This window comes from Pleurodeles waltl, chromosome 9 (genome assembly GCF_031143425.1).
Source record: "Pleurodeles waltl isolate 20211129_DDA chromosome 9, aPleWal1.hap1.20221129, whole genome shotgun sequence".
NCBI classification, from domain to species: Eukaryota; Metazoa; Chordata; class Amphibia; order Caudata; family Salamandridae; genus Pleurodeles; species Pleurodeles waltl.
In genome coordinates, this window is record NC_090448.1 from 14,678,238 (window position 1) to 14,704,073 (window position 25,836).

At 48.8% G+C, this 25,836-nt stretch overlaps 1 protein-coding gene across 1 annotated transcript in view; it reads left to right on the forward strand.

Moving 5' to 3' along the window:
• The window catches only part of LOC138258839 (deoxyribonuclease gamma-like), a 114,408-nt gene that overhangs the window by 37,571 nt on the left and 51,001 nt on the right, over window positions 1-25,836 (forward strand). The window contains exon 2 of the mRNA XM_069206115.1: window positions 7,986-8,092. Coding sequence (XP_069062216.1) covers window positions 8,012-8,092 — 81 coding nt within the window. The 5' untranslated portion in view covers window positions 7,986-8,011. The remainder of the gene's footprint in view (window positions 1-7,985; window positions 8,093-25,836) is intronic.

Sequence of the window (25,836 nt, forward strand, 5' to 3'; positions counted from 1 at the left end):
CTGTGGGCCCTCTGTATTGCTGAGGGTCTCCTCTGACTCCTTCTCCTGGGTTGAGTCCTCCTGGGTCTTGCTGGTCCCTGGCAGCTCCACTTTTCCATTAACCGCATATTTGCCTTTGCGAAGGCTTGTTGGTGGAATTCCTGCACCGACACCCATCTGCAATCATCACTCCTGCGTGGGACATCTTCTGCATCCACCAGGAATTATTTTACGGCTCAAGGACTGCAGTGCTGACCTGATCTTCATCACCGTTGACCAACTCCTGTAAGTACAGCCGGGTGGGTAGTAGCTCCTACTCCTCCTGGACTCCACTGTGACTCTTGGACTTGGTCCCCTCTCTCCACAGGTCTTCCTCTCCAGGAATCCACTGCTGGTTTCTCGCAGTCTTGTTTGGGTGTCTTCTTTATTTCATTTTCATCCTTTTGGGTGGTTTGGGGAAATTCCAGTGATTTACTCCTGCTTTCCTCGTCACTTACACATTCCACTTACCTAGGTGGGGGTCCTGTGTTTGCATTTCATTTTTTTAGTAAATGGTTTGGGCTTGCCCTACGGTCACTATTGCTCGTTGCTATATGCACTGTTTTCTAACCTTTTCTATGCCTGTTACTGGTTACTAATGTATAGATTTATGGCCAGATGTAGAAAGCATTTTGCATGGCGCAAACTGCGAAAATCGCAGTTTGCGCCATGCAAAATGCCGTTTGCGATGCACATTCACAATTTGCGAGTCGGTACCGACTCGCAAACTGTGAATGCGACTCGCAAATAGGAAGAGGTGTTCCCTTTCTATTTGCGACTCGCATCGCTATGCTAAATTGCTTTGTGACTTCGAATGCGGTCGCAAAGCAATTCGCAGTTACCACCAGTGTCACACTGGTGGTAACCCATTCGCAAAAGGGAAGGGGTCCCCATGGGACCCCTTCCCCTTTGTGAATGTTGCCAAAAAGGGGTTTTCAGAGCAGGCAGTGGTCCAGTGGACCACTGCCTACTCTGAAAAACTGAAACCAAAAGGTTTCGTTATTTTTTTATTTTGCAACTCGTTTTCCTTTAAGGAAAACGGGCTGCAAAATAAAAATAAAAACTGCTTTATTTAAAAAGCAGTCACAGACATGGAGGTCCCTGTGAGTGCAGGGACTCGCTATGGGGTCGCAAAATGCGACCCACCTCATTAATATTAATGAGGTGGGTCTTTGCGACCCCATAGCGACTCGCAGAAGGTGTCTGAGACCATTCTACATATGGTTTTGCGACTCGGAAATTGCGAGTCGCTCCGAGTCGCAATTTCAGAGTCGCAAAACCTAGTTTTGCTACATCTGGCCCTTAGTGTATTCCTTACCTCATATTGGCGGGTTGCATCTCAGGTATTTTGTGGTATTGGGTGCCAAAAATGAAGTACCTTTATTTCTGTACAACTGAGTGTTTTCTTTCATGTGTGTAAGTGATTTGGAGAAAATTCAATAACTTACTCCTTTCTTCCTGGTCGCTAGAGGGCACTGTGGTACTTACCTGTGCAGTTTCCTAGTACACCCAGCTCCCCTCTGCACATTCCACTTACCTAGGTGGGGTCCAGTGTTTGCATTCCATTTTGTTAGTATATGGTTTGCGTTCCCCCTAGGGTCGCTACTGTCTATTTGCATTTGCACTGTTTTCTATCACTTTCTATGCTTATTCCTGATAACTAGTGTCTGTATCTAGCGTGTTACTTACCTCCTATTGTAGGGTTGCCTCTCTAGTACTTTTTGGTATTGTGTCACTAAAATAAAGTACCTTTATTTTTGTAACACTGAGTGTTTTCTTTCATGTGAGTAAGTGCTGTGTGACTAGAGTGGTATTGCATGAGCTTTGCATGTCTGCTAGATAAGCCTTGGCTGCTCATCCACAGCTACCTCTAGAGAGCCTGCACTACACTAATAGGGGATACCTGGTATAAGGTGTAAGTACCCGAGGTACCCACCACACTATAGGCCAGCTTCCCACACAGCTCAACTGTCAGTGTGACCCAGATGTGGATTCCACAGGCAGACAGATGCACCGAATGGTTAAGTAAGAAAATGCCAACTTTCTAAAAATGGCGTTTTCAAACAGAAAATCTTAAAACCAACTCTACCAAAAGATGTATTTTTTAATTGTGAGTTCAGAGACCCCAAACTCCAAATCTCTATCTGCTCCCAATGAACATCTGCACTTAAAAAAATAGTTAAAGGCAGTCCCTATGTTAACTTATGAGAGGGATAGGTCTTGCAATAGTGAAAACCGAATCTGGCAGTATTTCACTATCAAGACATGTAAAACACATCAGTACATGTCCTACCTTTTAATTACACTGAACCCTGCCCATGAGGCTCCCTAGGGCCTACCTTAGGGGTGACTTATATGTAGTAAAAGGGAAGGTTTGGGCCTGACAAGTGGGTACACTGGCCAGGTTGAATTGGCAGTGCAAAACTGCACAGACAGACACCGCAGTGGCAGGTCTGAGCCATGTTTACAGGGCTACTCATGTGGGTGGCACAACCAGTGCTGCAGGCCCAGTAGTAAGTAGCATTTGATTTACAGGCCCTGGGCACACATGGTGCACTTTACTAGGGACTTACTAGTAAATTCAACATGCCAATCAGGGATAACCAATCATAATCACAATTTACACAAGAAGCACTTGCACTTTAGCACAGGTCAGCAGTGGTAAAGTGCCCAAAAACCAGCAAAAACAAAGTCCAGCACACAATCAAAAACACAGGAAGCAGAAGCAAAAGGACAGGGGAAACCACTCCAAGGATGCTAGGTCTAACAGAAAATTACTTTATTGCATACGTTGCAGGTTGCCAGGTTTTAGTTCACCTTTTTCCTCCAGGTAGTGATGAGAAACCAAAGCCGACACAATTGATTCCTTTCATTTCTTCATCTGCTTTACCCCTTGTACCTCCTGCTCCAACAGCACAGGACCATCTTCTTCAGCTATTGCAGGTGTTCACTTGGTGCCTTCCAACTGCACGGCTTACACCCTTTCATTGCACATCATTTGTGGCTTCTTAAATGACAGCCTTCATCACAAGACACATGACATCATTTATGAGAGCACTGTATGGCCGAGGGGTGAGTTATAGCTTCTGCAGTGTGGCTTGCGAGCTGACAACACTGGCATGGAGGTGTGTGAGTTCTAGTAAGTTTCCGGCGGCATGCAAGTTATGGTTTGAAGTTATAACTTTAGCTTTAGAATTTCGAAGGTTTGTATAGTATAACTTGATTTTGTATGCGAATAAGTAATTAAGTATTTCTAACTATAACTTATCCATTAACCTTTGTTTTGTTATTGTTCCTCTCCAAGTGATGAGACAGAGTTTTCAAAGGGTGAACATTTTCTATTTGGTGCAAATGTAGGCTCCCCCACTCCACCCATTCGCTGACTGTGCATTCACCTTCGAATTTAGGAAGAGCAAAATTTGCATGATTTGCTTTCTCGTAATTGCACAAAAGTTTGGCAAAATTATGTGAAATTATGTGTAATTGCAGGAAAATCAATCCATCATTTAGTGAAATATATTAGCACATCGGTCGTTGTGTCCATTTTTGACATAAGAAAGGCTTTTGTGCAAGAAAAGTGCAACTTAAACAGTAGCGCTGCAAACACCACCACTTACACCCCTCTTCTTCCTGCGTGTCCATGATAAAGTTTTACTGTGAATGACGTGTAAATATGTGAAGCGGTGCAATGGTGGGATTTCTGGGATTTTGTGTAATAAGTCTAACAAGAAACTCAGCAAAATATGTGAATTATGGGGGCATAATTTAAATTTTGACAAGGCATACTTAGAATAATATGGTGCTTGTGAGATGTCCCGGTCTAAGTACTGCTATTTACAAAACAAGTTTCTCTTACTATATTTATATATTTATGGCCTGGTTTAGAGTTTAGCGGACGAGTTACTCTATCACAAATGTGACAGATTTCCCATTCACCTATCACAATGTTCACAGGAAATAGTGGAACAATAATACAGCGGACAGAATATCCGTCCGTCAAGTTTGTGACAGAGTAACCCCATCCGCCAAACGCTAAATCACACCCTTATGTGTTTTATATCTAAGAGCTGGAGAAGGAACTCCAGAGACTACAATGATTTGGTGGCGAGCAATCCCACGTATTGTGTGACCCTCGTGAAAAACATCAGCGTGACCCTGGTGGAGGAAGATCGACGGTGACCTTGGTAAACAGATCCCTAATGACCCTGGTGAGAAAGATCAGGATCGAACCTCCCCCCCACCTCCAAACACACACACCCACAACGCGGGAGCTGCGGGGGCCTCTGTTACGCCTCTGGATACAGATACACACAGAGACTTGCACATTCAGTTTTACACAAATACACACACAAGAGACAAAGATACACAGACATGCAGGCACACACAATGCAGTTCCCTTCAGTGCAGGGGCTACTATGGCAATATGTGCTTTTTGAGATATTTTTGCCTTCAGGCAATGTTCTCTTTCTTATTTTCCTGGGGCGAAGCAGTTCCCCCAACAATACAGTTTTGCAAAAATCATGACCAAACAACGCAAGCCTTGACAAGGGCATGTTTTTTAGGTCTGAATCCAAAATCCTCCTGCCTGCTACGTTTTTAAGCAACTCATTATTAACACTATCTTTACACTTTTAGGATTTAATTTTTTTTTGGAAATAGCATGTCTTGCTTTGTCTGTTTTGTCTGTGGGATATCATTTGTATCTGTTTCATGCATAAATCAGGTTAGCACACCTCTTCTTGGCAGGACAGAACCCGGAAGTATGTTAAAAATGGACCCACCCATCCCACCTTGGATCTAGAAGGCCAGGCTGGAATGAAAAGCCTCATGTCCAAGGCCATAAGAGACCTGGGCAAGAGGGTGTGGTGCAGTAACTGGAGGAAGTAGGGCTAGGGGTAATGATTACTACCTGTGAGCAATGGGGACATTACCTCTACGTCTCATCTCCTCCTACCAGTCATTACAAATGAGGAACACCACACCAGTAATGTTGCCTTCGACTGACTAAACCCAAAAAAATATTGATGACAATCCACCTCATGCTTACACTCTAGTCATTTATTATTGAACTAACTTTAAGACAAAATTGACCTCTGAACTGTCACACCAGAGTTAGTATTATCCATCTCCCAGCCTTGCAGTCTACAGTGGTGAAGAAACATATATGCCAAAGCCCACATGGCCGCCCTGCATATCTCTGCAAGAGGAACTCCCTGGGCCTCAGGGTGGGATGCAGCTAGGCCTCTTGTAGAGCTCTGGATGTCCTCTGGAGGAGAGCATCAGCAAAGGGCTAGGGCCAGGCTATACCATTAATCTATTTATAGTAAACACAGATGTTTTATGACCCTGATTTGCCAACCCAAATAAAACAAATCTGACTTTTGAAAGCTCCTGGTGCTCTGTAAATATATCATATGAGTTCTTTATACATCCAACAATGCCATACCTGTTCTTCTGAAGAAGATGGAGAAGGGGAAAAATAGAGGTCAGAAAACCTCCTGAGATGCATTCACCGCTGATGCTACGTTTGGAGGGAAAGAGGGATCTGCGGGAAGAGTCACTCCTTCTCTAACAGAAAGAGATAGAGGGGCAGAAAATGTCGCTCAGATTCCCTTCTCTATGAGTCAAGGTAACTACCACTCAAAAAGAGACCTTCATGGTCAAGAATTTTGGATCGGCCCCATCTAATCAATCCATTAAATCAATCAAGGATTTATAAAATGTGGCAAATCATCCATGAGGGTCTCAAGGCCCTCGAGTTGTTAACTGCTTCATGGTGATCGGTTCATTCGAACAGCCAGGTCTTGAGTCCTTTCCTGAATTGCTGGAGTGATGAGGCGGTGCTGAGGTGGAGGGGAAGGTGGTTCCAAACTTTGGCCACCCAGTGTGAGAAGAAGCACGGATCCAGGTGTGTCTGAGAGGAAGAGGGAGGCAGATTCCAGGTGTCTGGTTGGTTGGTGGAAGGTCAGGCGTTTGTCGATGTGTGCTGCTCCTTCGTTGTGCAGGGATTTGTATGGGTGGGTCAGTATCTTGAACTGCCATCTCTTCTGGATCGGGAGCAAGCGTAGCTTCTTGAAGTTGGGGGTGATGTGGGTCCGTCTGGGGAGGTCATAAATGAGTCTTGCCACTGAGTTTTGTATCGTCTGTAGTCTCTTCATGAGGCGTGCGGTGATTCCTATGTAGAGTGTGTTCCCGTACTCCAGTCTGCTGGTGACGAGGTCTTGAGTGACCGTCCTTTTAGTGTTGATCTGGAGCCCCCTGAACATCTTACGGAGCATGCGTAGGGTGTGGAAGTAAGAGGATGAGGCTGTGTTTACCTGTTCCTTCATAGATAACTTGCTGTCCAGGATGATATTGAGGTTGCAGGTGTGGTCTGTCGGGGCAAGGGCCGAGTTCAGCAGGCTACCATGCATCGTTCCATAGAGAGGTGTTGTTCCCAAAGATCAGGACTTCCATTTTGCCCGTGTCGAGTTTAAGATAGTGGTCCTTCATCCAGTCGGCGGCATTCATCATACATCTGTGGAAGTTGTCTCTGGTGGAGGAAATGGTTCAAAGTGATGTGATTGTCGCGCTAAAGAAGGAGCACTGCCGGGCTGACTGGGTGTGACATGGGACAGGCTTTAGAACAGTTCTTCAGTAGCCTCCCAAGTAAAAGTCCTCACTTTTCACTGTCTTCCTGTGGCCCCTGAAAGGGATTATGGACAATGTGGTGCCATGAGGGTTGCAGCTACTGAGTTTCTATAGACCCCATCCTGAATACCTTGTTAAATTACAGGCATCTGCATTCGAAGAGAGAAGATGAACATTCCTTGCTCACCTTCAAAGACCGCCAATGCCTGGAACAGACTCCCAGAGGTCTGAGGAGGGGACCAAACTTCTGGACCCACCTCTCAACTTCCAGGCCCTAAGGGATAAGGGTCTCAGGATCATTTCTGCCGCAGAGGAGGTGGGCTCATAGGCATCTTTCAGAGGGGGCCTCTTGACAGTCTCTGTAACAGGAAACCATGATGTGCTGGTCCACAATGTTGCCTCTCCCTTCACCCTCCATCCGCCATTGACCCGAGCGGGGACCGCTGGGATGAGTGGTATCGCGTCCTCCCCAGCCCGGTAGCATGCACAAGAACAGACCACACACGGAGCTTGTAGTTAGCGTCTTTACTCATCAGCGTACAACATATAACTGAACTCTCAATATCCCAATAACCGTTAGGGCCACACCCTGACACCGCCCAGATCGATTACGTAATTTCCTTCCTAAGTCCGCCCCTAGGTACGGGGTTCCAACATGCACTGTTCTAATACACTACAAGGGTAAAAGTGGGGAGTCTGGGGGATCTACTGCCAAAGCATCAGCTTCCCAGACCCCCCTTCACGCCACCCTACCCAACCCCATGTATTTATTGAGAAATGATTAGTAAAGCACTTCAGCCCAGCCCACTCCAAGCCAGGCAGATACTAGTTCAAGGGTAGGGTGCACTAGTGCCAAGCACTCTAGGTGCTGTGGTGAGCAGGACACAAAGGAGAAGGCAACCTCCTCGTGGCGCGCCCTGTGGACTCTTGTGATCTTCGGCATGTTGAATTTAAAGCACAATGGTATTTTGAACAATAGGGACACTTTCCCTTTAAGAGAGTGTGAAAGTGTGTGTACAGTTGTGAGTCTGCATTCGAAGGTGAGCCCCCTTGATAAGCACTAGAGTGACGCACACATTAACATATCTGTTTATCCACATATGTACTGTACGCGCATGTATGCGCATGCATCCTGTGGGTCTGTCAGAGGAAAGGTCTCTGTGTCACCATGCAACGACAGCACACAGGAGCAACTATTCACACGAGCATGAGTGCTGACGTCACGTGCTGTGACCCCCAGTCCCTCCTTCCTCTTATCTGTCAGGCACAGGAAACCCTTAGATAACACCCAACTAAGTGCCTGGCCTGACTCCCTGTCTCTGTCTGTGTCTCTGCAGGGGAAGGAGTCCGACGAGAGAGCGCCATGAAGGTCGCGTCGTTCAACGCCAGGCGCTTTGGAATCAAGAAGTGCAAGAATGAGGACGTCATGTCAGTCATTACTAAGGTGAGTAGGGGCTTTAACCGAGAGAAGTTGATGAGAGGGAGGGCTGACGTGGATCTGGAGGTTTACCACCGAGCTTCTGCCTCTGAAATGCTGGGAGTGCAGGGGAGGTGTCAGTCGTGTGCCAGGCTGACGACTGACCCTCGGTGTTCATTGAGAGAGTCAGTCACCAGCACCCTCACGAGACCCAGGGAGCCAGGAGATTAGGAAAAGCGAGGATGCTCATTGGATTCATGTGACTGCTGCCTCACCTGACTAGGGAATAAGCATTTGAGGAGAAGCGCGACCCCAGGCGCTGGGGGGAGGTGTGCTGGGGGGTCACAGTTGCTGTTCCTTTAAAGATAAAGGTCAAATGCCGGTTAACACACGGGAGCATGTAAATACCTGTAAATGAACTGTGCACATATTTCAAAATATATCAACAGTTAGTAAAGCACAAATTAAGCAGATCTTTTATAATTCTAAAGTGTGATGGACATAAAGATTTTTGTAAGATCCCAACAATTCCAGACACTTTCCTTGGTGATGCTCAAAGGATGAATATTTGCTGAGGACCATTTCCACGCACTATCATTTGTGCGCTTTATTGTTTTATCAGTAAACCCGCAGGTCGGTGCGAATTTGGTGCCCATTCCAATGGAAATGTGCTGTGTGTAAGTAACAATGCGCGACCACACAATGCTTTCGTAATGTATTTGCAACAACGTGGCTGTAATGCGCACTGTGGCAGTGTGCGCTGTAATGCGCACTGTGGCAGTGTGCGCTGTAATTCACACCGAGGCAGTGTGCGCTGTAATTCACACTGAGGCAGTGTGCGGTGCGCTGTAATGCACACCGTGGCAGTGTGCGCTGTAATGCACAATTTGGCACTGTGCGCTGTAATGCACACCGTGGCAGTGTGCGCTGTAATGCACACCGTGGCACTGTGCGCTGTAATGCACACCGTGGCACTGTGCGCTGTAATGCACACTGTAATGCACACCGTGGCAGTGTGCGCTGTAATGCACACTGCGGCAGTGTGCGCTGTAATGCACACCGCGGCAGTGTGCGCTGTAATGCACACCGCGGCACTGTGCGCTGTAATGCACACCGCGGCACTGTGCGCTGTAATACACACCGCGGCAGTGTGCGCTGTAATGCACACTGTAATGCACACCGCGGCAGTGTGCGCTGTAATGCACACCGTGGCAGTGTGCGCTGTAATGCACACCGTGGCAGTGTGCGCTGTAATGCACACCGCGGCAGTGTGCGCTGTAATGCACACCGTGGCAGTGTGCGCTGTAATGCACACTGTAATGCACACCGTGGCAGTGTGCGCTGTAATGCGCCACCGCTGCAGTGTGCGCTGTAATGCACACCGTGGCAGTGTGCGCTGTAATGCACACTGTAATGCACACCGCGGCAGTGTGCGCTGTAATGCACACCGCGGCAGTGTGCGCTGTAATGCACACCGTGGCAGTGTGCGCTGTAATGCACACCGTGGCAGTGTGCGCTGTAATGCACACCGTGGCAGTGTGCGCTGTAATGCGCCACCGCTGCTCACCACACATTTACCGCTCTCCTGCTGAGTGGGCGTGGTCATTTGTTACACTTGGGTGACACTCGGAGTTTTCCCAGTCCCTGTGACTTCAGTACTATAACACTGATGGCAGCACCCCGCCCCCACCCCCCACCCCCCAAACTCTGAAAAACGTTCCAGCTCCACTGAGCTCGACACCCCAATGATGCAATGAAATCATGAGAAAAATCCTTGATACTACAAATCCATAATTATGTGAAAAACGCTGGAAAACCACATAGTTCCACTTGTCCTGAGTATATTGAAGGCTGGGCCTAAACAGGGGCGTAGGAGACACAACATTTCTGGGGGGGACAGGGACAACCTTGAGGTGGGCCGCCTGCACAAAGTTTGCACCCAGAAGGGTTGCCGTGGGGGGGAGGGGGGGGCGTTGGGAGGAGGCGGTCGCCTCCAGTCGAGTCCTGTGCGGCCATCAATTCCCTGTCTGCTGGGCCCCTGGCTGCCTATTAGGCAGCGACAAGCTCTGTGCTGCTGTTTGCCTGTGTGAAGTCCTAAGAGGCATGTACTGCCTGCAGGGCGCAGTGCTTCCTGTCGATTCCTGTGCTGCCTGCAATGCACTGTGCTGCCTGTTAGGAGCTTTCTTTCTAGTCAGGCTGTGTCAGTCTCTGGCCCCCCGCCTGCCTGTGAAGGCCAGTAAGGCCTATGATTGCTGCTAGGTCCTTGTCTAATTGTCAGGTGGCAGTCTCTGTGCTGCCGCGTTCCTGTGAACTGCTGTGCTGTCTGACGGGGCCGGCCTTAGTGCTGGTGGCACCCTGTGCGACATTGTTTGATGGTGCCCCCCAGTGACCACCTCCGCCACGGATTCCCTCACTACCATCCATCCCCACTCTCTCTCAGATGCATTTCATTAGTTTTATAGCACCACTCATACCGGGAAATATCCCTTACAAGGCAATCAATGCAATGCATTGACCACGCTGCCATTACCACAGATAGGGGGCTAGCATGGTGGGGTAGGGTTTAGGGAACAGGGTGGGGGTCATGTAGTATTTAGGACAGAGCGGAGTAGGTTTTAGGGTTCAGGGGGGCAGAGGCGTCAAGGTAGTTTTTAGGGCAGTTCAGGGTAGGTTTTAGGGTTCATACTGGGGGCTGGGTAGTTTTAAGGACAGGGCAGGGTTACTTTTAGGGCTCACGGCGGGAGGTTTAGGGTTTAGGGCAGGGGCAGTTATAAGTGATTGGGCAGGGTGGAGTATGGTATCAGATGTAAGGGGGCAGGGCGGGGAGAATTTACCATGCATGTTCCTTTACCAAACATTCTTTTACAGCAATTTGTTGTAAGGGCATGAGTAGTAAAGACGCGGTCGTTGTTGAGACCGCAATGCTAAGGCATGCATGATATACGTATGTGTTGTTCCATCATTCAGCCCTCATACCAGTCTAGGGTTTCAAAGCACTTTATATCACACAGACATTACGCAGAGACAATCATCATATATGTGTAAATCAGTGGATATGAAATGTTACATAAGACAGAGGACTAGCAGGTGTTGGTGTCATAGGTCATCCATACTGGTAGCAGGTATAGTTTGAGTGCTTTATCTAGAGAAGCGCAAACTCTGAATTAAAAACATAACACCATGGTTGGGGACTCTCTTTAATATTAAGAATTGATTTACGCTCAAATCAACTTGTTTTGCAACATTAAGTTAATCAAAAAGTGGGGGCAAATCATGACGCTCTAATCTATACCTTGATGTTTGCATGCAGCTCTTTGATGAGTTCATTGCTCACTGTTCTATATTCAGTTTTAATTTATAAATTGCAGGTGACAAAAAAGGAGCTCTCTGGTGTAGGAAGCTGGCCTGGTGTGTGGTGAGTACCTATGGTATTATCACCTTATACCAGGTCCAGGTATCCCCTTATTAGTGAAGTGTAGACAGTGTCTGTAGCTGTGGTTGAGCAGCCAAGACTTATTTACGACACATGCAAAGATCATGCAATACCACTGTAGTCCCACAACACTTACACATATGAAAGAAATGTGTGTTACGAAATTAAAGGTTCCTTATTACAGTACCACAAACACTAAAAAACTAGATAGGCAATACTCCAATAGGATGTAAGTAGCACACTGTTATATGTACAGTAGCAATCAGAAATTGGCATAAAAAGCAATAGAAAACAGTGAAAAGCAATAGGCAACACTGAAGGCCTAGAGGGGACCAGACCATATACTTAAAAAGTGGAATGCGAAAGCCGGGTCCCCATGCAAGGAAGTGTAATCAGTAGAGGAGAGCTGCGGGAACTGGGAAACCCCAAAGGTAAGTAACAGAATGCCCCCCAGCGACCATGAGAAAAGAGGTAAGTTACTGTTTTTTCCCAACCCACCAAAAGGACTTCAGAGAAGAATATTGCAAAACGCAGGCAAGACTGCAAAAAACTAGAGGTGGATCCTGGAAGAGGAAGACCTGGGAAATAAGGGGACCAAATCCAGTTTACGTAGGAGTGTCAGGTTGTGACAGGAGCCACTACCCGCCCATCTGTGGATGCAGGAGTTGGTGGATGGGGAGACGAAGACGGTCAGCAATGCAGCACTGGAGCAGATGAAGAGTTCCTAGGTGATGCAGTCGATGTCCCAGGCCGAATGAAGAATTGCAGTGTCTGTGGTGTGGAAAACCCACCAGCAAGCCTTGGCAAAGACAAATGCCGCAGTAGGACAAAAGTGGAGCTGCCGGGGACCAGCAAGGTCCAGGGGGACTCAACCCATGGAGGGGAGTCCCAGGTGACCCTCAGCAAGGCAGAGAGTCTGGAGAAGGAGAGGCAGCCCCCAAAAAAGACCTACAGGCAAGGAGCCCAGGAGCTGCAGAGAGGCCCACGCAGCACACCTGGAGAGAGGTCCTACGTCGCAGGCGAAGCACGTTGAGGGCTGTGCTTCACAGAGAAGAGTGCTGGGGGCTGGGGCCACATGGAGCCTGAAGATCCCTTGGAGGAGATAACAACAGGCCTTGGTAACTGCAAGATACGCGGTGCATGGGGGTACTGTCCTGCATGGTAAGGCAAGGACCTACCAACTCCAAAGTTGGACAGCTGGTAGAGATGACCAAGGAGACCACTCCAGACTACCACCCCTGATTCAGGATCCACGCAGCTCAAGAGGAGAGGAGATCCACGCAGCCTGTCGTTGTTGCAGTTGGTGCCTGCGGATGCAGCTAAGTGACTCCTTCACTCCAAGGAATTTTCCTTCTTTCTTCTCATGCAGAATGAAGACTTGCTGCCATCAGAGGAAGCACAGCCGGGCAAATGTTGCAGTTGCTGGAAGGAGCCAGAGAAACAATGTTGCAGGGCGAAGTCGTTGCTGGAGCTGCAGATTGTAGGTTCCTGTGAAGTCCAGTTGCGGTTCCAGTGGCCAGAAGTCAAACTAAACATTGCAGAGGAGTCCTGCTGGAATCTTGCACATTGAATCTGAGGACCCACCGAAGAGGGAAATCCTAAATAGCCCAGAAAGGGGGATTGGTCACCTAGCAGGGTGACCACCTAGGAGGGGGCTGTGATGTCACCTGCCTGACCTGGCCACTCAGATGCTCACAGAGGCCTCTGCCCACCTTGGGTTCTAGATGGCAGAATCAAGTGGCCACCTGGAGGAGCTCCAGGCACCACCCCTGGGGTGGTGATGGACAGGGGAGTGGTTACGCCCATTTCCATTGTCCAGTTTGGCACCAGAGTAGGGGCTGAGGTCCCTGAACTGGTACAGACTGGTTTATGCAAGGAGGGCACCAAATATGCAATCCAGAGCATACCGGTAGCTTGGCGAGGCTACCCCTCCCAAGCCTTGTAACACCTATTTCCAAAGGGAGAGGGTGTTGCCTCCCTCTTCCAAAGGAAATCCTTTGTTCTGCCTTCCTGGGCATGAGCTGCTCAAGCAGCAGAAGGAGGGCAGAAATCTGTCTGAGGGGTGGCAGAAGCGGGGGCTGCCCGGAAAACCCTAGAAAGCTGATAAAAGCAATGCTGGGGATCCTCTAAGGAGCCCCCAAAGTGCATGGAATCATACAATCAATACTAACAATAGGATTGGGGTATGATTCTGGCATGTTTGTTACCAAACATACCCAGGTTTCGGAGTTGCCATTATGGAGCTGGTGGTGACCTATGTCCAGTACACGCGTAAAATGGCTTCCCCGCGCTCACGAGGTCCAGGAAAATGGAGCTGAGTTTCTGGGGGCACCTCTGCTCCTGCAGAGGTGCCCTCACACATAGGTACTTGCACCCTGCCCTCTGGGGCTAGGAGGGCCTGCCATAGGGGTGACTTACAGTGACTTGGTGCAGTGCCTGAAGTGAAAGGGTGCAAGCACCTTTTCACGCAGGCTACAATGACAGGCCTGCAGACACAGTTTACATAGGCTCATATGGGTGGCATAATGCATGCTGCAGCCCATGGGGCACCCCTGATCCCCCAATGCCCTGGGTACCTGGGTACCATATACTAGGGAATTAAAAGGGGCACCAGTACGCCAAATGTGGGGTGTGTGTGGTCCAAACAACCAAATGTAATGGGAGAGAGCACTGGGGTCCTGGTTAGCAGGATCCCAGTGAACACAGTCAAAACATAATGACAACAGGCAAAAAGTGGGGTAACCATGCCAAAAAGAGGGTACTTTCCTGCATCGGACAAAATCAGTAACTCACTGACCTATTCACATTATATACACTTTGTGATCTGCATGTAGACGTTCTTTGTAGCAGGCATAGTAACCCTGTACGTTATGATGAGTCAAAACTCCGACTAGACAAAACTTCAATCTCTCTCCAGGAACACCATTAATCACCGGAATTATCTTGAGATTTTTATTGTTGCCTGAAACTGTTGGTGGCAAGGAACACCCAGCAGGTGCTTTTAAAGTCACAATATACTTGCAAACACAGCACCCCCATCCTAAGTCAGCACCCAGTGCAGCAGCACCAGTTGCATCGCCCTAGAGCTGGCCCTGCTGCCTTACCTAGCCCTGTCCATCTCTCAGGCCATCTGGTTCTTCCTGGGACCCATGCTGTGTGCTGGTCTCTCCGCTGTCTATCCAGCAGTGTCAGGCTCTGTTCCACCACAGCCTGTTAAGTCCTGTAAAGCCTGTGACCTGCCACGGTGCTGGCTTTGCATCCACAGGCCATTGGCAGGAAATGAGATTTACAGACAGCCCTTGCCCTTCAGAGCAGGCTTTCACAAATACCAGGAAGGCTGAGGGAGAGACAGGGGACCGAAATGTTGGGGGGGGGCAGGATGTCAACTTAGGGGACAATAATTAGCACTGGGGCAGGCAAGCTGGAGACAGAGGAGAGAAGAGAGTGAGAGAGAGGGGGGCCCTAACAAACATTTGCGCACAGGGTGCCACTAGCGCGCTAAAGCCTGCCCTGCTCACATCTCACAGTAACTCAACAATACTGTTTTTAGAAAGGGAGATACTCTGCCACACAGCACTGGATTTAAAAAGAAAGGGAGTTACTTGGCAATACTTTATTTAATTACCCAAACCTCCTTATCTTCAGAAGTCTTGCTGCTGTCTTCAGGGTTCGATTTTCAAGGGAAGGGAAGGGTAGGGCTCAGGAGGGACGGGATGCAGACAGCAATCAACAAAGGGCCTCTCTTCTCCCTTTGTTCTCAGAAGTGCAGACTGCAGGGGGCTGTGTGGCAAGGTGAGAAGGAATCCCTTGTGTGCTGCAGCACAACAAAAGGGAGGAGGGCAAGTGTCCTGGAGCCAGGTCACAGGTCAAGTGCAGGGCCATTATAGGTAGCGCTTTCATGCGCTAATGGCCCTGCGAAATACAGGAGAGAAGGGAAAATTCTTCTGTCCCCTCGTCCCCCCCACCCTTGTCCCCCGTGTCCCCCCCACTCCAAAATCTGGGGGGGACATATCCCCCGCGTCCCCCACACTTCCTACGCCCACGCCTAAACCTTGGTTTTCCCATTTAACCAATGTGTGTGACCTATGACCCAGCAGTTCACTGGGTTGTGTGTCCGCTTCCTCAGCCGTCCGGGCTGAGAGCACACTGAAGTAACTCAGGGTCGGATCTGTGCGCCTCGAGCACCTCGCTTCTGCAGGGCTGATAGAAAGTAATCCTGTTTCACGTTTAATAACGATATCGACTATACAGAGACCACGGCAAATGGACACATGTTGGGCAGCTCTTGCCAACTTTATCAGGGCGTGGGAGTATTCTTGAATGTTTTATTTCTTTAAAATACTTTCAATAAATGCCACTCAATTCAGTGACACAATCGTACGTACTTAGTTGAGACACTGAGACATGTTGGAAATGTGTACATTTGTTTTAATTTTAAAGCCTGTGTCATATTGTTTCAGGCCATTTGTTGACTGATTTCATGTGTCATGGCCTCAGTTCGTGTTTTCACTTTCAGAACCAACCCAGACAACTGGCCCTCTCCAAGCCGTCCAGGTCCCTCCATCCCTCCCCCTCCACCCACCCACATAGTGTCTCCTAAGCCCTGGTAGCGTTACTCACGTCTGTCAGTGGGGAAGAGTCAGTCACCAGGCCCTCTTTTAATACCCAGTAAAGCTGGGCAAAAAGTCAGTCATAAGTCAGGCTCCCCATTAAAGGTGTAAGGGATTGCGGTGTCAGTGACAAATCCAGAAGTCAGTCACAATCTCAGTCCCAACGTGTGGCAGGGCTGTGAGACAGCCATGTCAGATTGTCCTCATGAGGTAGAGGCGTGGGGAGCACTCATTCACACGTCAGACATGCTCATGCTCTGAAAGTGATGTGTGACGGGCTCTGCCCCAGCCCTACAGTCCTCAGAGCGGAGACGCGCTAGCTTATGGGGAAGTCTCTCTGTTGACGTGAGGATGTTTCAGTGTTTGTTCATTTAATGTCTTCACCCAGGCAGGAAGTCACATCAGACTGTGGTCACCGGTCCCGTATTTACACAACACAGAACGATGCAAGGGCAGCGATGCCTACACCAGTGTGCGGGCTCCTACTTACAAAAAATACACAACCAGCGAGTACTCTGACAAAATACACCGAGTCATTGTAGTAACACCAGCAAACTCCGCAATCGGGGCACAGTTGGTGTTTTCGGTAACTGCTGGTGAAACTGTCCCAGTGCCGCATGGGGTACAAAGTGCTTTGAAGCCCACTTCTCAAGGAGTTAATTATTCAGAGAAGCAAGTGAGAACCCCCAATCCATACTCTTAAAACCACATCCGGCGTCCATTTGAATATTCTCGTGCGGTCTCCAAAAAGCCTTGCCCACTCTGCGGAAGTTGCAAGATGTTTTGTTCACCTTTGAGAACGTTGTGAAAAAGTAAAGTTTCTATTGTGCACAACCCGTGGCGCAGCGCGGCCGTAGTTACAGGCGGAGGATGTAAGGCTCATTCATGAAAGCCAGGAATCGACTGTAGGAGGCCGGCCTGGTGTGTGGTGAGCACCTATGGAGTTATGACCTTATACCAGGTCCAGGTATCCCCGCTCAGTGATGTGTAGGCAGTGCCTAGAAGCCGGGCTCTCTAGAGGTATCTGTGGGTGAGCAGCCAAGGCTTATCTAGGAGACATGCAAAGCTCATGCAATACCACTGTAGTCACACAGTACTCACAAACGTGAAAGAAAACACTCAGTGTTACAAAAATAAAGGTACTTTATTGTTGGAACAAATCACCACAAAATACTAGACAGGTAACCCACCCTTAGGGGGTAAGTAACACACTAAACATATACATTAGCAACCAGAAAGAGGCAGAGAAAAGGTTTGAAAACACTGCAATAACCAATAGAGACCCTAGGGGGAGCACAAACCATATACTGAACAAATGGAATGTGAACAAGGTGCCCCCAACTAGGTAAGTAAAATGTGTGGAGGAAAGCGGGGGTATCACACTAGCACAAAGGTAAGTAACACTGTACCCCCCAGCGACCAGGAGTGCAGGAGTAAAACACTGGATTTTCCCCAAACCACCCAAAAGGAGGAAAAGAAGAAAAAGTAGACGCCCGGAGAAGACTGCAAGAAAACCAGCGGTCGATTCCTGAAGAAAGAAGACCTGTGGAGAGAGGGGACCAAGTCCAAGTGTCACAGTGGAGTCCAGGAGGAGTAGGAGCTACTACCCACCTGGATGAAGGAGTTGGTCGGCGGCTCTGAAGAACAGGTCAGCACTGCAGCCCTGGAGCCGGAGAAGAGTTCCTGATGGATGCAGATGAAACCTCACGCTAGAAGGAAGATTTCAGATGGGTGTCGGAGCAGGAATTCCACCAACAAGCCTTGGCAAAGGCAAACTTGCGTTTAGTGGAAAAGAGGTGCTGCATGGGACCAGCAGAGCCCAGGAGGATTCAACCCGGGGGTGGGGGGGAGTCACAGGGGACCCTCAGCGTCGCAGAGAGTCCACAGGAGCAGAGGTAGCACCCACAGCAGTCCCACAGGACGGGGACACAGGAGTCGCAGAAGGAGCCCACACAGAACTACAAAAGAGGATCCCACACCGCTGGAGAACCACGCAGGAGGCTATGCTTCGCAGGATATAGTGCTGGGGGCTGGAGCTACACCTTGCCTGAAGTACCCTCGGAGAAGATGCAAACAAGCCATGGCAGCTGCAAGATATGCAGTGCATGGGGGTACTGTCCTGCGTGGGAAGGCAAGGGTTTACCTCCACCAAAGTTGGACAGCTGGCAGAGAGGACCAAGAGGACCACTGCAGATCACCACCCATGATGCAGGATCCATGCAGCTCAAGATGAGAAGAGATCCCAGCAGCCGGTCATCGTTGCAGTTGGTGCCTGCGGATGCAGGGAAGTGACTCCTTCACTCCAAGGGAAATTCTTTCTTGCTTCTTGTGCAGACTGAAGACTTGCAATCCTCAGAGGATGCACAGCTGGGTAAATGTTACAGTTGCAGGAAGGAGACAGAGAAACAATGTTGCAGAGCAGAGTCGTCACTGTAGCTGCAGATTGTAGGTTCCTGTGGAGTCCAGTTGCGGTTCCAGTGGCCAGAAGTTGATGTAAACGTTGCAGAGGAGTCCTGCTGGAGTCTTGTACATGGAACCTGAGGACCCACCCAAGAGGGAGACCCTAAATAGCCCTGGAAGGGAGACTGCCCACTTAGCCAGGTAACACCCTATCAGTAGGGGGCTGTGACGTCACCTGCCTGACATGGCCAATCAGATGCTCCCAGAGGCCTCTGCCCACCTTGGATTCAAGAAGGCAGAATCAAGGGGCCATCTGGAGGAGCTCTGGGCACCACACCTGGGGTGGTGATAGACAGGGGAGTGGATCCTCTCCTTTTTATTGTCCAGTTTCACGCTAGAGCAGGGACTGGAGGTCCCAAACCAGTGTAGACTGGTTTATGCAATGACGGCACCAAATGTGCCCTTCAAAGCATACAAGTGGCTTGGGGAGGCTACCCCTTCCAAGCCATGTAACAGCTATATCCAAAGGGAGGGTGTGTTACCCCCCTCTCCCAAAGAAAATCCTTTTTTCTGCCTTCCTGGGTTTGAGCTGGTCAAGCAGCAGGAGGGCAGAAACCCGTCTGAGGGGTGGCAGCAGCTTGGGCTGCTCGGAAAACCCCAGAAAGTTAGCAGGAGCAATGCTGGGGGTCCTCTCAGGAGCCCCCAGAGTGCATGGAATCATACAACCAATACTGGCAACAGTTACCATATACTAGGGACTTATAAGGGGGCACAAGTATGCCAAATGTGGGGTGTTTGTGGTCCAAGCAACCAAGCTTAAATGGAGAGAGCACAGTCTCTGGGGTCCTGTTTAGCAGGATCCCAGTGCACATAGTCAAAACATGCTGACAAAAGGCAAAAAGTGGGGGTAACCATGCCAAAAAGAAGGTAGTTTCCTACATCGACGAGTAAGATGAATGTCCAAGCACTCCCTGCTGATGGTTACAGCCTGTTGTGAGTTTAAAAAGATAGTTAATTTGAAAGGACATATAACACGTGCTACAACCATATCATGGTATAACATTACTTAGCATGAGATGAACTGCCACACCCGTGTACCTGCGTGTACCCCCGACTAGTGCTCTGGCCACATCACAACATAAAGTCGAGCAGAGACAGGGATGAAGAAACGGCTTGTATTGGAGTAAATTCAACCAAGAACGCAACGTGATTAATTCAACCACCAAGTCCTTGATGTTGTGGTCCAGGGTTAATGTGTATTTATTTAATTTTAATCATATGTGTTAGTTGACCTTGAAGAAATGAGCAATGCCTAATCTTAAAAAAACACAACTTAAGTACAGTAAAGCAACATTTCACAATGTAATATATGAAATGCTGTCATCTTAAATAAAATATAAAAGAAGGGGTTGTGCCTGCAAAAAGCCAGCACTGTATATACTTGGTCATCCTAACATGAAACCTGAAAATTAACATATAGGGCACAACATGTCTAGGGCCATCCAAACATTTATGAATGACATTGAGCACATGAAACAGCGTCCATTGGCTGCCGGGAGTGGTAAGCTGGCAGGTTCACTTTGAAACAAGAACCTCACAGGATATTGTTCTGTAACTACCACTGCACCAGGGTCTGTATCTACAGTATCCATTCAGCCTGAGCACCTACAGCAAACCTTGTGAGTCCTATTTAGTGATGTCACTTCCTGGGATTTGCATTGTAGGGTACGTGGGTAAGCAGGCGGATGACCTCTTCAAAGGACCCTTGTGAGTTCTATTTAGTGATGTCACTTCCTGGGATTTGCATTGCAGGGTACATGGGTAAGCAGGCGGATGACCTCTTCAAAGGACCCTTGTGAGTTCTATTTTAGTGATGTCACTTCCTGGGATTTGCATTGTAGGGTACATGGGTAAGCAAGTGGATGACCTCTTCAAAGGACCCTTGTGAGTTCTATTCTGTGATGTCACTTCCTGGGATTTGCATTGTAGAGTACGTGGGTAAGCAGGCAGATGACCTCTTCGAAGGACCCTCGTGAGTCCTATTCAGTGATGTCACTTCCTGGGATTTGCATTGTAGGGTACATGGGTAAGTAGGCAGATGACCTCTTTGAAGAGGCGCATAGAGTGAAGTCAATACCTAACATTACTTCCTGTATGGTCCCTTTCAGTGATGTGACATCCTGGGACTTGAACGGTGGGTATCAGGGGTGTGACTTCACCTCCAAGGGGCAAGGACAGTGGGGTCTGCATCCTAATTCCATACTTGTGTGTTGGAGGTAGGACTTGGTGGGTCACAGCTGCCTACGCGTCAGGTCAGGGATGAGAAGGTGTGTGCTGTGACCTGGATGAGGAGGGCGGAACCTGCTGTCATATTAAGCTAACTCCACCCCGATTTGAAGTTGTCAAAAAACTTCCCTTTACTCTATTACTGCACACTACGGGCCAGATTTACAAGAAACTGGCACAGCGCTGTGCTGCACCACACCAGCAGTGCCACATCAGTTCTGAAACGCATGGCAGCGTTTCCCCCTACGCCGGCGCTAAATTAAACTGCCTGCACCAATGCAGTCATCTTTGCACCATAGTGCAAGGTTGTCTACATTGAGGGGAGTGATATGTGCAGGGAGGTGTCCCTTCCTGCACATAAACAATATAGAATGACGATTATGGCAGTTCTATGTGTGCTGCAGAATGCATAAAAGTACCAAAGCGTCATTTTTGAATGATTGTTTATGTGCAGGAAGGGACACCTTCCTGCACATAAACAATCATCCATGGCATTTTGCATAATGCAGCACACATAGAAAAAGAAAAAAACGAGGAGGCATAAAATCATTCCTCCTGGTTTTGCCGTGCTAACGCCACCCCTGGGGTTGCGTTAGTTTTTGGCTCTGCCACAGATTCACAATTTCTCGAAAATCTGAGGTAGCATCAAAAGCAATAGGTGTTGCGATGGTACGCCCACAACAACAACCATTGCACGCCCCTCTGACAAAGAAAACTGAGTCAGAGGGGCCCATATTTACAAGGAGGCGTAAAGCCACAAAAAGTGGCGTTACACCTCCCTGTAAATATAGAGCAGTGGTTAGCGCCACCGGAGGGTGACAAAACGTGACGCTGCAGTGGCAATAAGTCCTTTTAAATCTGGCCCTATATTTTAGACCCTCTAAAACAGGACTGTATAATTATTTGCCTCAAATTTTCATCCCATTTGACATATTTTCCTGTAACCATGGTAACAGCTTTGCAGCGTTTCAGCTCACAAGCCGCTAACACCCGGCTAATTTTACCCAATTTATGAGAGTAAACACAGGACTGTAGTTGACCAGACAGCATCCTGCTGCTATTTACCAAACAACAAACTCACACGTCCAGAAAACATTGGGGCATATTTACAAGCCCCATAGCCGCAACCAGAGCATCACTTTTTGTGACGCTCCACTGGCGCTGTGCATTACGCACATTTACAAGGTAGCGCTAAGCCCCTTTTTGTGGCTTAACGCCATCTTGTAAATATACTCCCCTGACACAGTTTTCTGCATCAGAGGTGCGTGCAGTGGGTATTGTGGGCGTTCCACTGCAACACCCATTGCTTTTGAAGCTGCCCCAGATTTACAATGATCCGTAAATCTGTGGCAGCGCCAACAACTAATGCCATCCCAGGGGTGGCGTTAACATGGCACAACAAGGAGAAATGCTTTCATTTCTCCTTGTTTTCGCTTTTTCTATGTGTGCTGCAGAATGCAAATCCGCCATGAATGATTGTGAATGTGCAGAAAGGGACACCTTCCTGCACATAAACAATCAATCCCCACAATGCAGACACGCTTGCACTATGGTTCAAGGATGCCTGGGTTGGCGTTGCAGCTAAATTTAGCGCAGGGGTGCACAGCAGTCTTGTAAATATGGCACATCCCTCACCAGTTTGTTGTAAATCTAGCTTTTTGTTTCCTCACCTCAATTCCAGGCGCTTCCACGTCTACTGCCCCACACAGCGACCGCATCTGTTGCTATGGTCGCTTCTCGGGGTTTCAAGTCACGGGGGACAAAAAGTGCTCTGAAGAGATCCCTTATTCATACAGGAAGGACTTTAGGTGCCACCTGCTCTGTTCAGCCTCTCTGTGTCCAAACTGTTTCAGTGTGGTGGCAAGAGAACAGTGTGCAAGAAGTGTCCACTATGGCATGCAGGAGGGCAAGAAGCTACGGTGCACCACACAGGCCACTCGGCTGAGACACTCCACAGCATCGGCAAAGGGGACACTTGTCCTTGGCCAGCATCTTCCAACGGGGCACCCCAGAAAGCCAATTCTCTCTATGTATCGGCGCTGTTTCCACAACCCACGTCTCCTGCCTGCCCACTTCTGCCTAAGATGCTGTCTCTATCTAAGATGCTGTCTTTAGTCATCCTGCCCACTTCTGCCTAAGATGCTGTCTTTACCTAAGATGCTGTCTTTAGTCGCCCTGCCCACTTCTGCCTAAGATGCTGTCTCTACCTAAGATGCTGTCTTTAGTCGCCCTGCCCACTTCTACCTAAGATGCTGTCTTTAGTTGCCCTGCCCACTTCTGCCTAAGATGCTGTCTCTACCTAAGATGCTGTCTTTAGTCACCCTGCCCACTTCTGCCTAAGATGCTGTCTCTACCTAGGATGCTGTCTTTAGTCACCCTGCCCACTTCTGCCTAAGATGCTGTCTCTACCTAAGATGCTGTCTTTATTCACCCTGCCCACCTCCACCTAAGATGCTGTCTCTACCTAAGATGCTGTCTTTAGTTGCCCTGTCCACTTCTGCCTAAGATGCTGTCTTTAGTCGCCCTGCCCACTTCTGCCTAAGATGCTGTCTCTACCTAAGATGCTGTGTTTAGTCATCCTGCCCACTTCTGCCTAAGATGCTGTCTTTAGTCGCCGTGCCCACTTCTGCCTAAGATGCTGTCTCTACCTAAGATGCTGTGTTTAGTCGCCCTGCCCACTTCTGCCTAAGATGCTGTCTTTAGTCGCCCTGCCCACTTCTGCCTAAGATGCCGTCTCTACCTAATATGCTGTCTTTAGTCACCCTGCCCACTTCTGCCTAAGATGCTGTCTCTACCTAAGATGCTGTCTTTAGTCACCCTGCCCACTTCAGCCTAAGATGCTGTCTCTACCTAAGATGCTGTCTTTATTCACCCTGCCCACCTCTACCTAAGATGCTGTCTTTAGTCACCCTGCCCACTTCTGCCTAAGATGCTGTCTCTACCTAAGATGCTGTGTTTAGTCATCCTGCCCACTTCTGCCTAAGATGCTGTCTTTAGTTGCCGTGCCCACTTCTGCCTAAGATGCTGTCTCTACCTAAGATGCTGTGTTTAGTCGCCCTGCCCACTTCTGCCTAAGATGCTGTCTTTAGTCGCCCTGCCCACTTCTGCCTAAGATGCCGTCTCTACCTAATATGCTGTCTTTAGTCACCCTGCCCACTTCTGCCTAAGATGCTGTCTCTACCTAGGATGCTGTCTTTAGTCACCCTGCCCACTTCTGCCTAAGATGCTGTCTCTACCTAAGATGCTGTCTTTATTCACCCTGCCCACCTCCACCTAAGATGCTGTCTCTACCTAAGATGCTGTCTTTAGTTGCCCTGCCCACTTCTGCCTAAGATGCTGTCTTTAGTCGCCCTGCCCTCTTCTGCCTAAGATGCTGTCTCTACCTAAGATGCTGTGTTTAGTCATCCTGCCCACTTCTGCCTAAGATGCTGTCTTTAGTTGCCCTGCCCACTTCTGCCTAAGATGCTGTCTCTACCTAAGATGCTGTGTTTAGTCGCCCTGCCCACTTCTGCCTAAGATGCTGTCTTTAGTCGCCCTGCCCACTTCTGCCTAAGATGCCGTCTCTACCTAATATGCTGTCTTTAGTCGCCCTGCCCATTCCTGCCTAAGATGCTGTCTTTAGTCACCCTGCCTACTTCTGCCTAAGATGCTGTCTCTACCTAAGATGCTGTCTTTATTCACCCTGCCCACCTCTACCTAAGATGCTGTCTCTACCTAAGATGCTGTCTTTAGTTGCCCTGCCCACTTCTGCCTAAGATGCTGTCTTTAGTCGCCCTGCCCACTTCTGCCTAAGATGCTGTCTCTACCTAAGATGCTGTGTTTAGTCATCCTTCCCACTTCTGCCTAAGATGCTGTCTTTAGTCGCCCTGCCCACTTCTGCCTAAGATGCTCTCTACCTAAGATGCTGTCTTTAGTCACCCTTAGTCACCCTGCCCACTTCTGCCTAAGATGCTGTCTTTAGTCGCCCTGCCCACTTCTGCCTAAGATGCTGTCTCTACCTAAGATGCTGTGTTTAGTCGCCCTGCCCACTCCTGCCTAAGATGCTGTCTCTACCTAAGATGCTGTCTTTAGTCACCCTGCCCACTTCTGCCTAAGATGCTGTCTCTACCTAAGATGCTGTCTTTAGTCACCCTGCCTACTTCTGCCTAAGATGCTGTCTCTACCTAAGATGCTGTCTTTATTCACCCTGCCCACCTCTACCTAAGATACTGTCTCTACCTAAGATGCTGTCTTTAGTTGCCCTGCCCACTTCTGCCAAAGATGCTGTCTTTAGTCGCCCTGCCCACTTCTGCCTAAGATGCTGTCTCTACCTAAGATGCTGTGTTTAGTCACCCTGCCCACTTCTGCCTAAGATGCTGTCTTTAGTCGCCCTGCCCACTTCTGCCTAAGATGCTGTCTCTACCTAAGATGCTGTCTTTAGTCGCCCTGCCCACTCCTGCCTAAGATGCTGTCTTTAGTCACCCTGCCCACTTCTACCTAAGATGCTGTCTTTAGTCACCCTGCCCACTTCTGCCTAAGATGCTGTCTCTACCTAAGATGCTGTCTTTAGTCACCCTGCCCACTTCTGCCTAAGATGCTGTCTCTACCTAAGATGCTGTCTTTAGTTGCCCTCCCCACTTCTGCCTAATATGCTGTCTTTAGTCGCCCTGCCCACTTCTGCCTAAGATGCTGTCTCTACCTAAGATGCTGTGTTTAGTCATTCTGCCCACTTCTGCCTAAGATGCTGTCTTTAGTTGCCCTGCCCACTTCTGCCTAAGATGCTGTCTCTACCTAAGATGCAGTCTTTAGTCACCCTGCCCACTTCTACCTAAGATGCTGTCTCTACCTAAGATGCTGTCTTTAGTCACCCTGCCCACCTCTACCTAAGATGCTGTCTCTACCTAAGATGCTGTCTTTAGTCGCCCTGCCCACACCTGCCTAAGATGCTGTCTTTAGTCGCCCTGCCCACTTCTGCCTAAGATGCTGTCTTTAGTCGCCCTGCCCACTCCTGCCTAAGATGCTGTCTTTAGTCACCCTGCCCACTTCTACCTAAGATGCTGTCT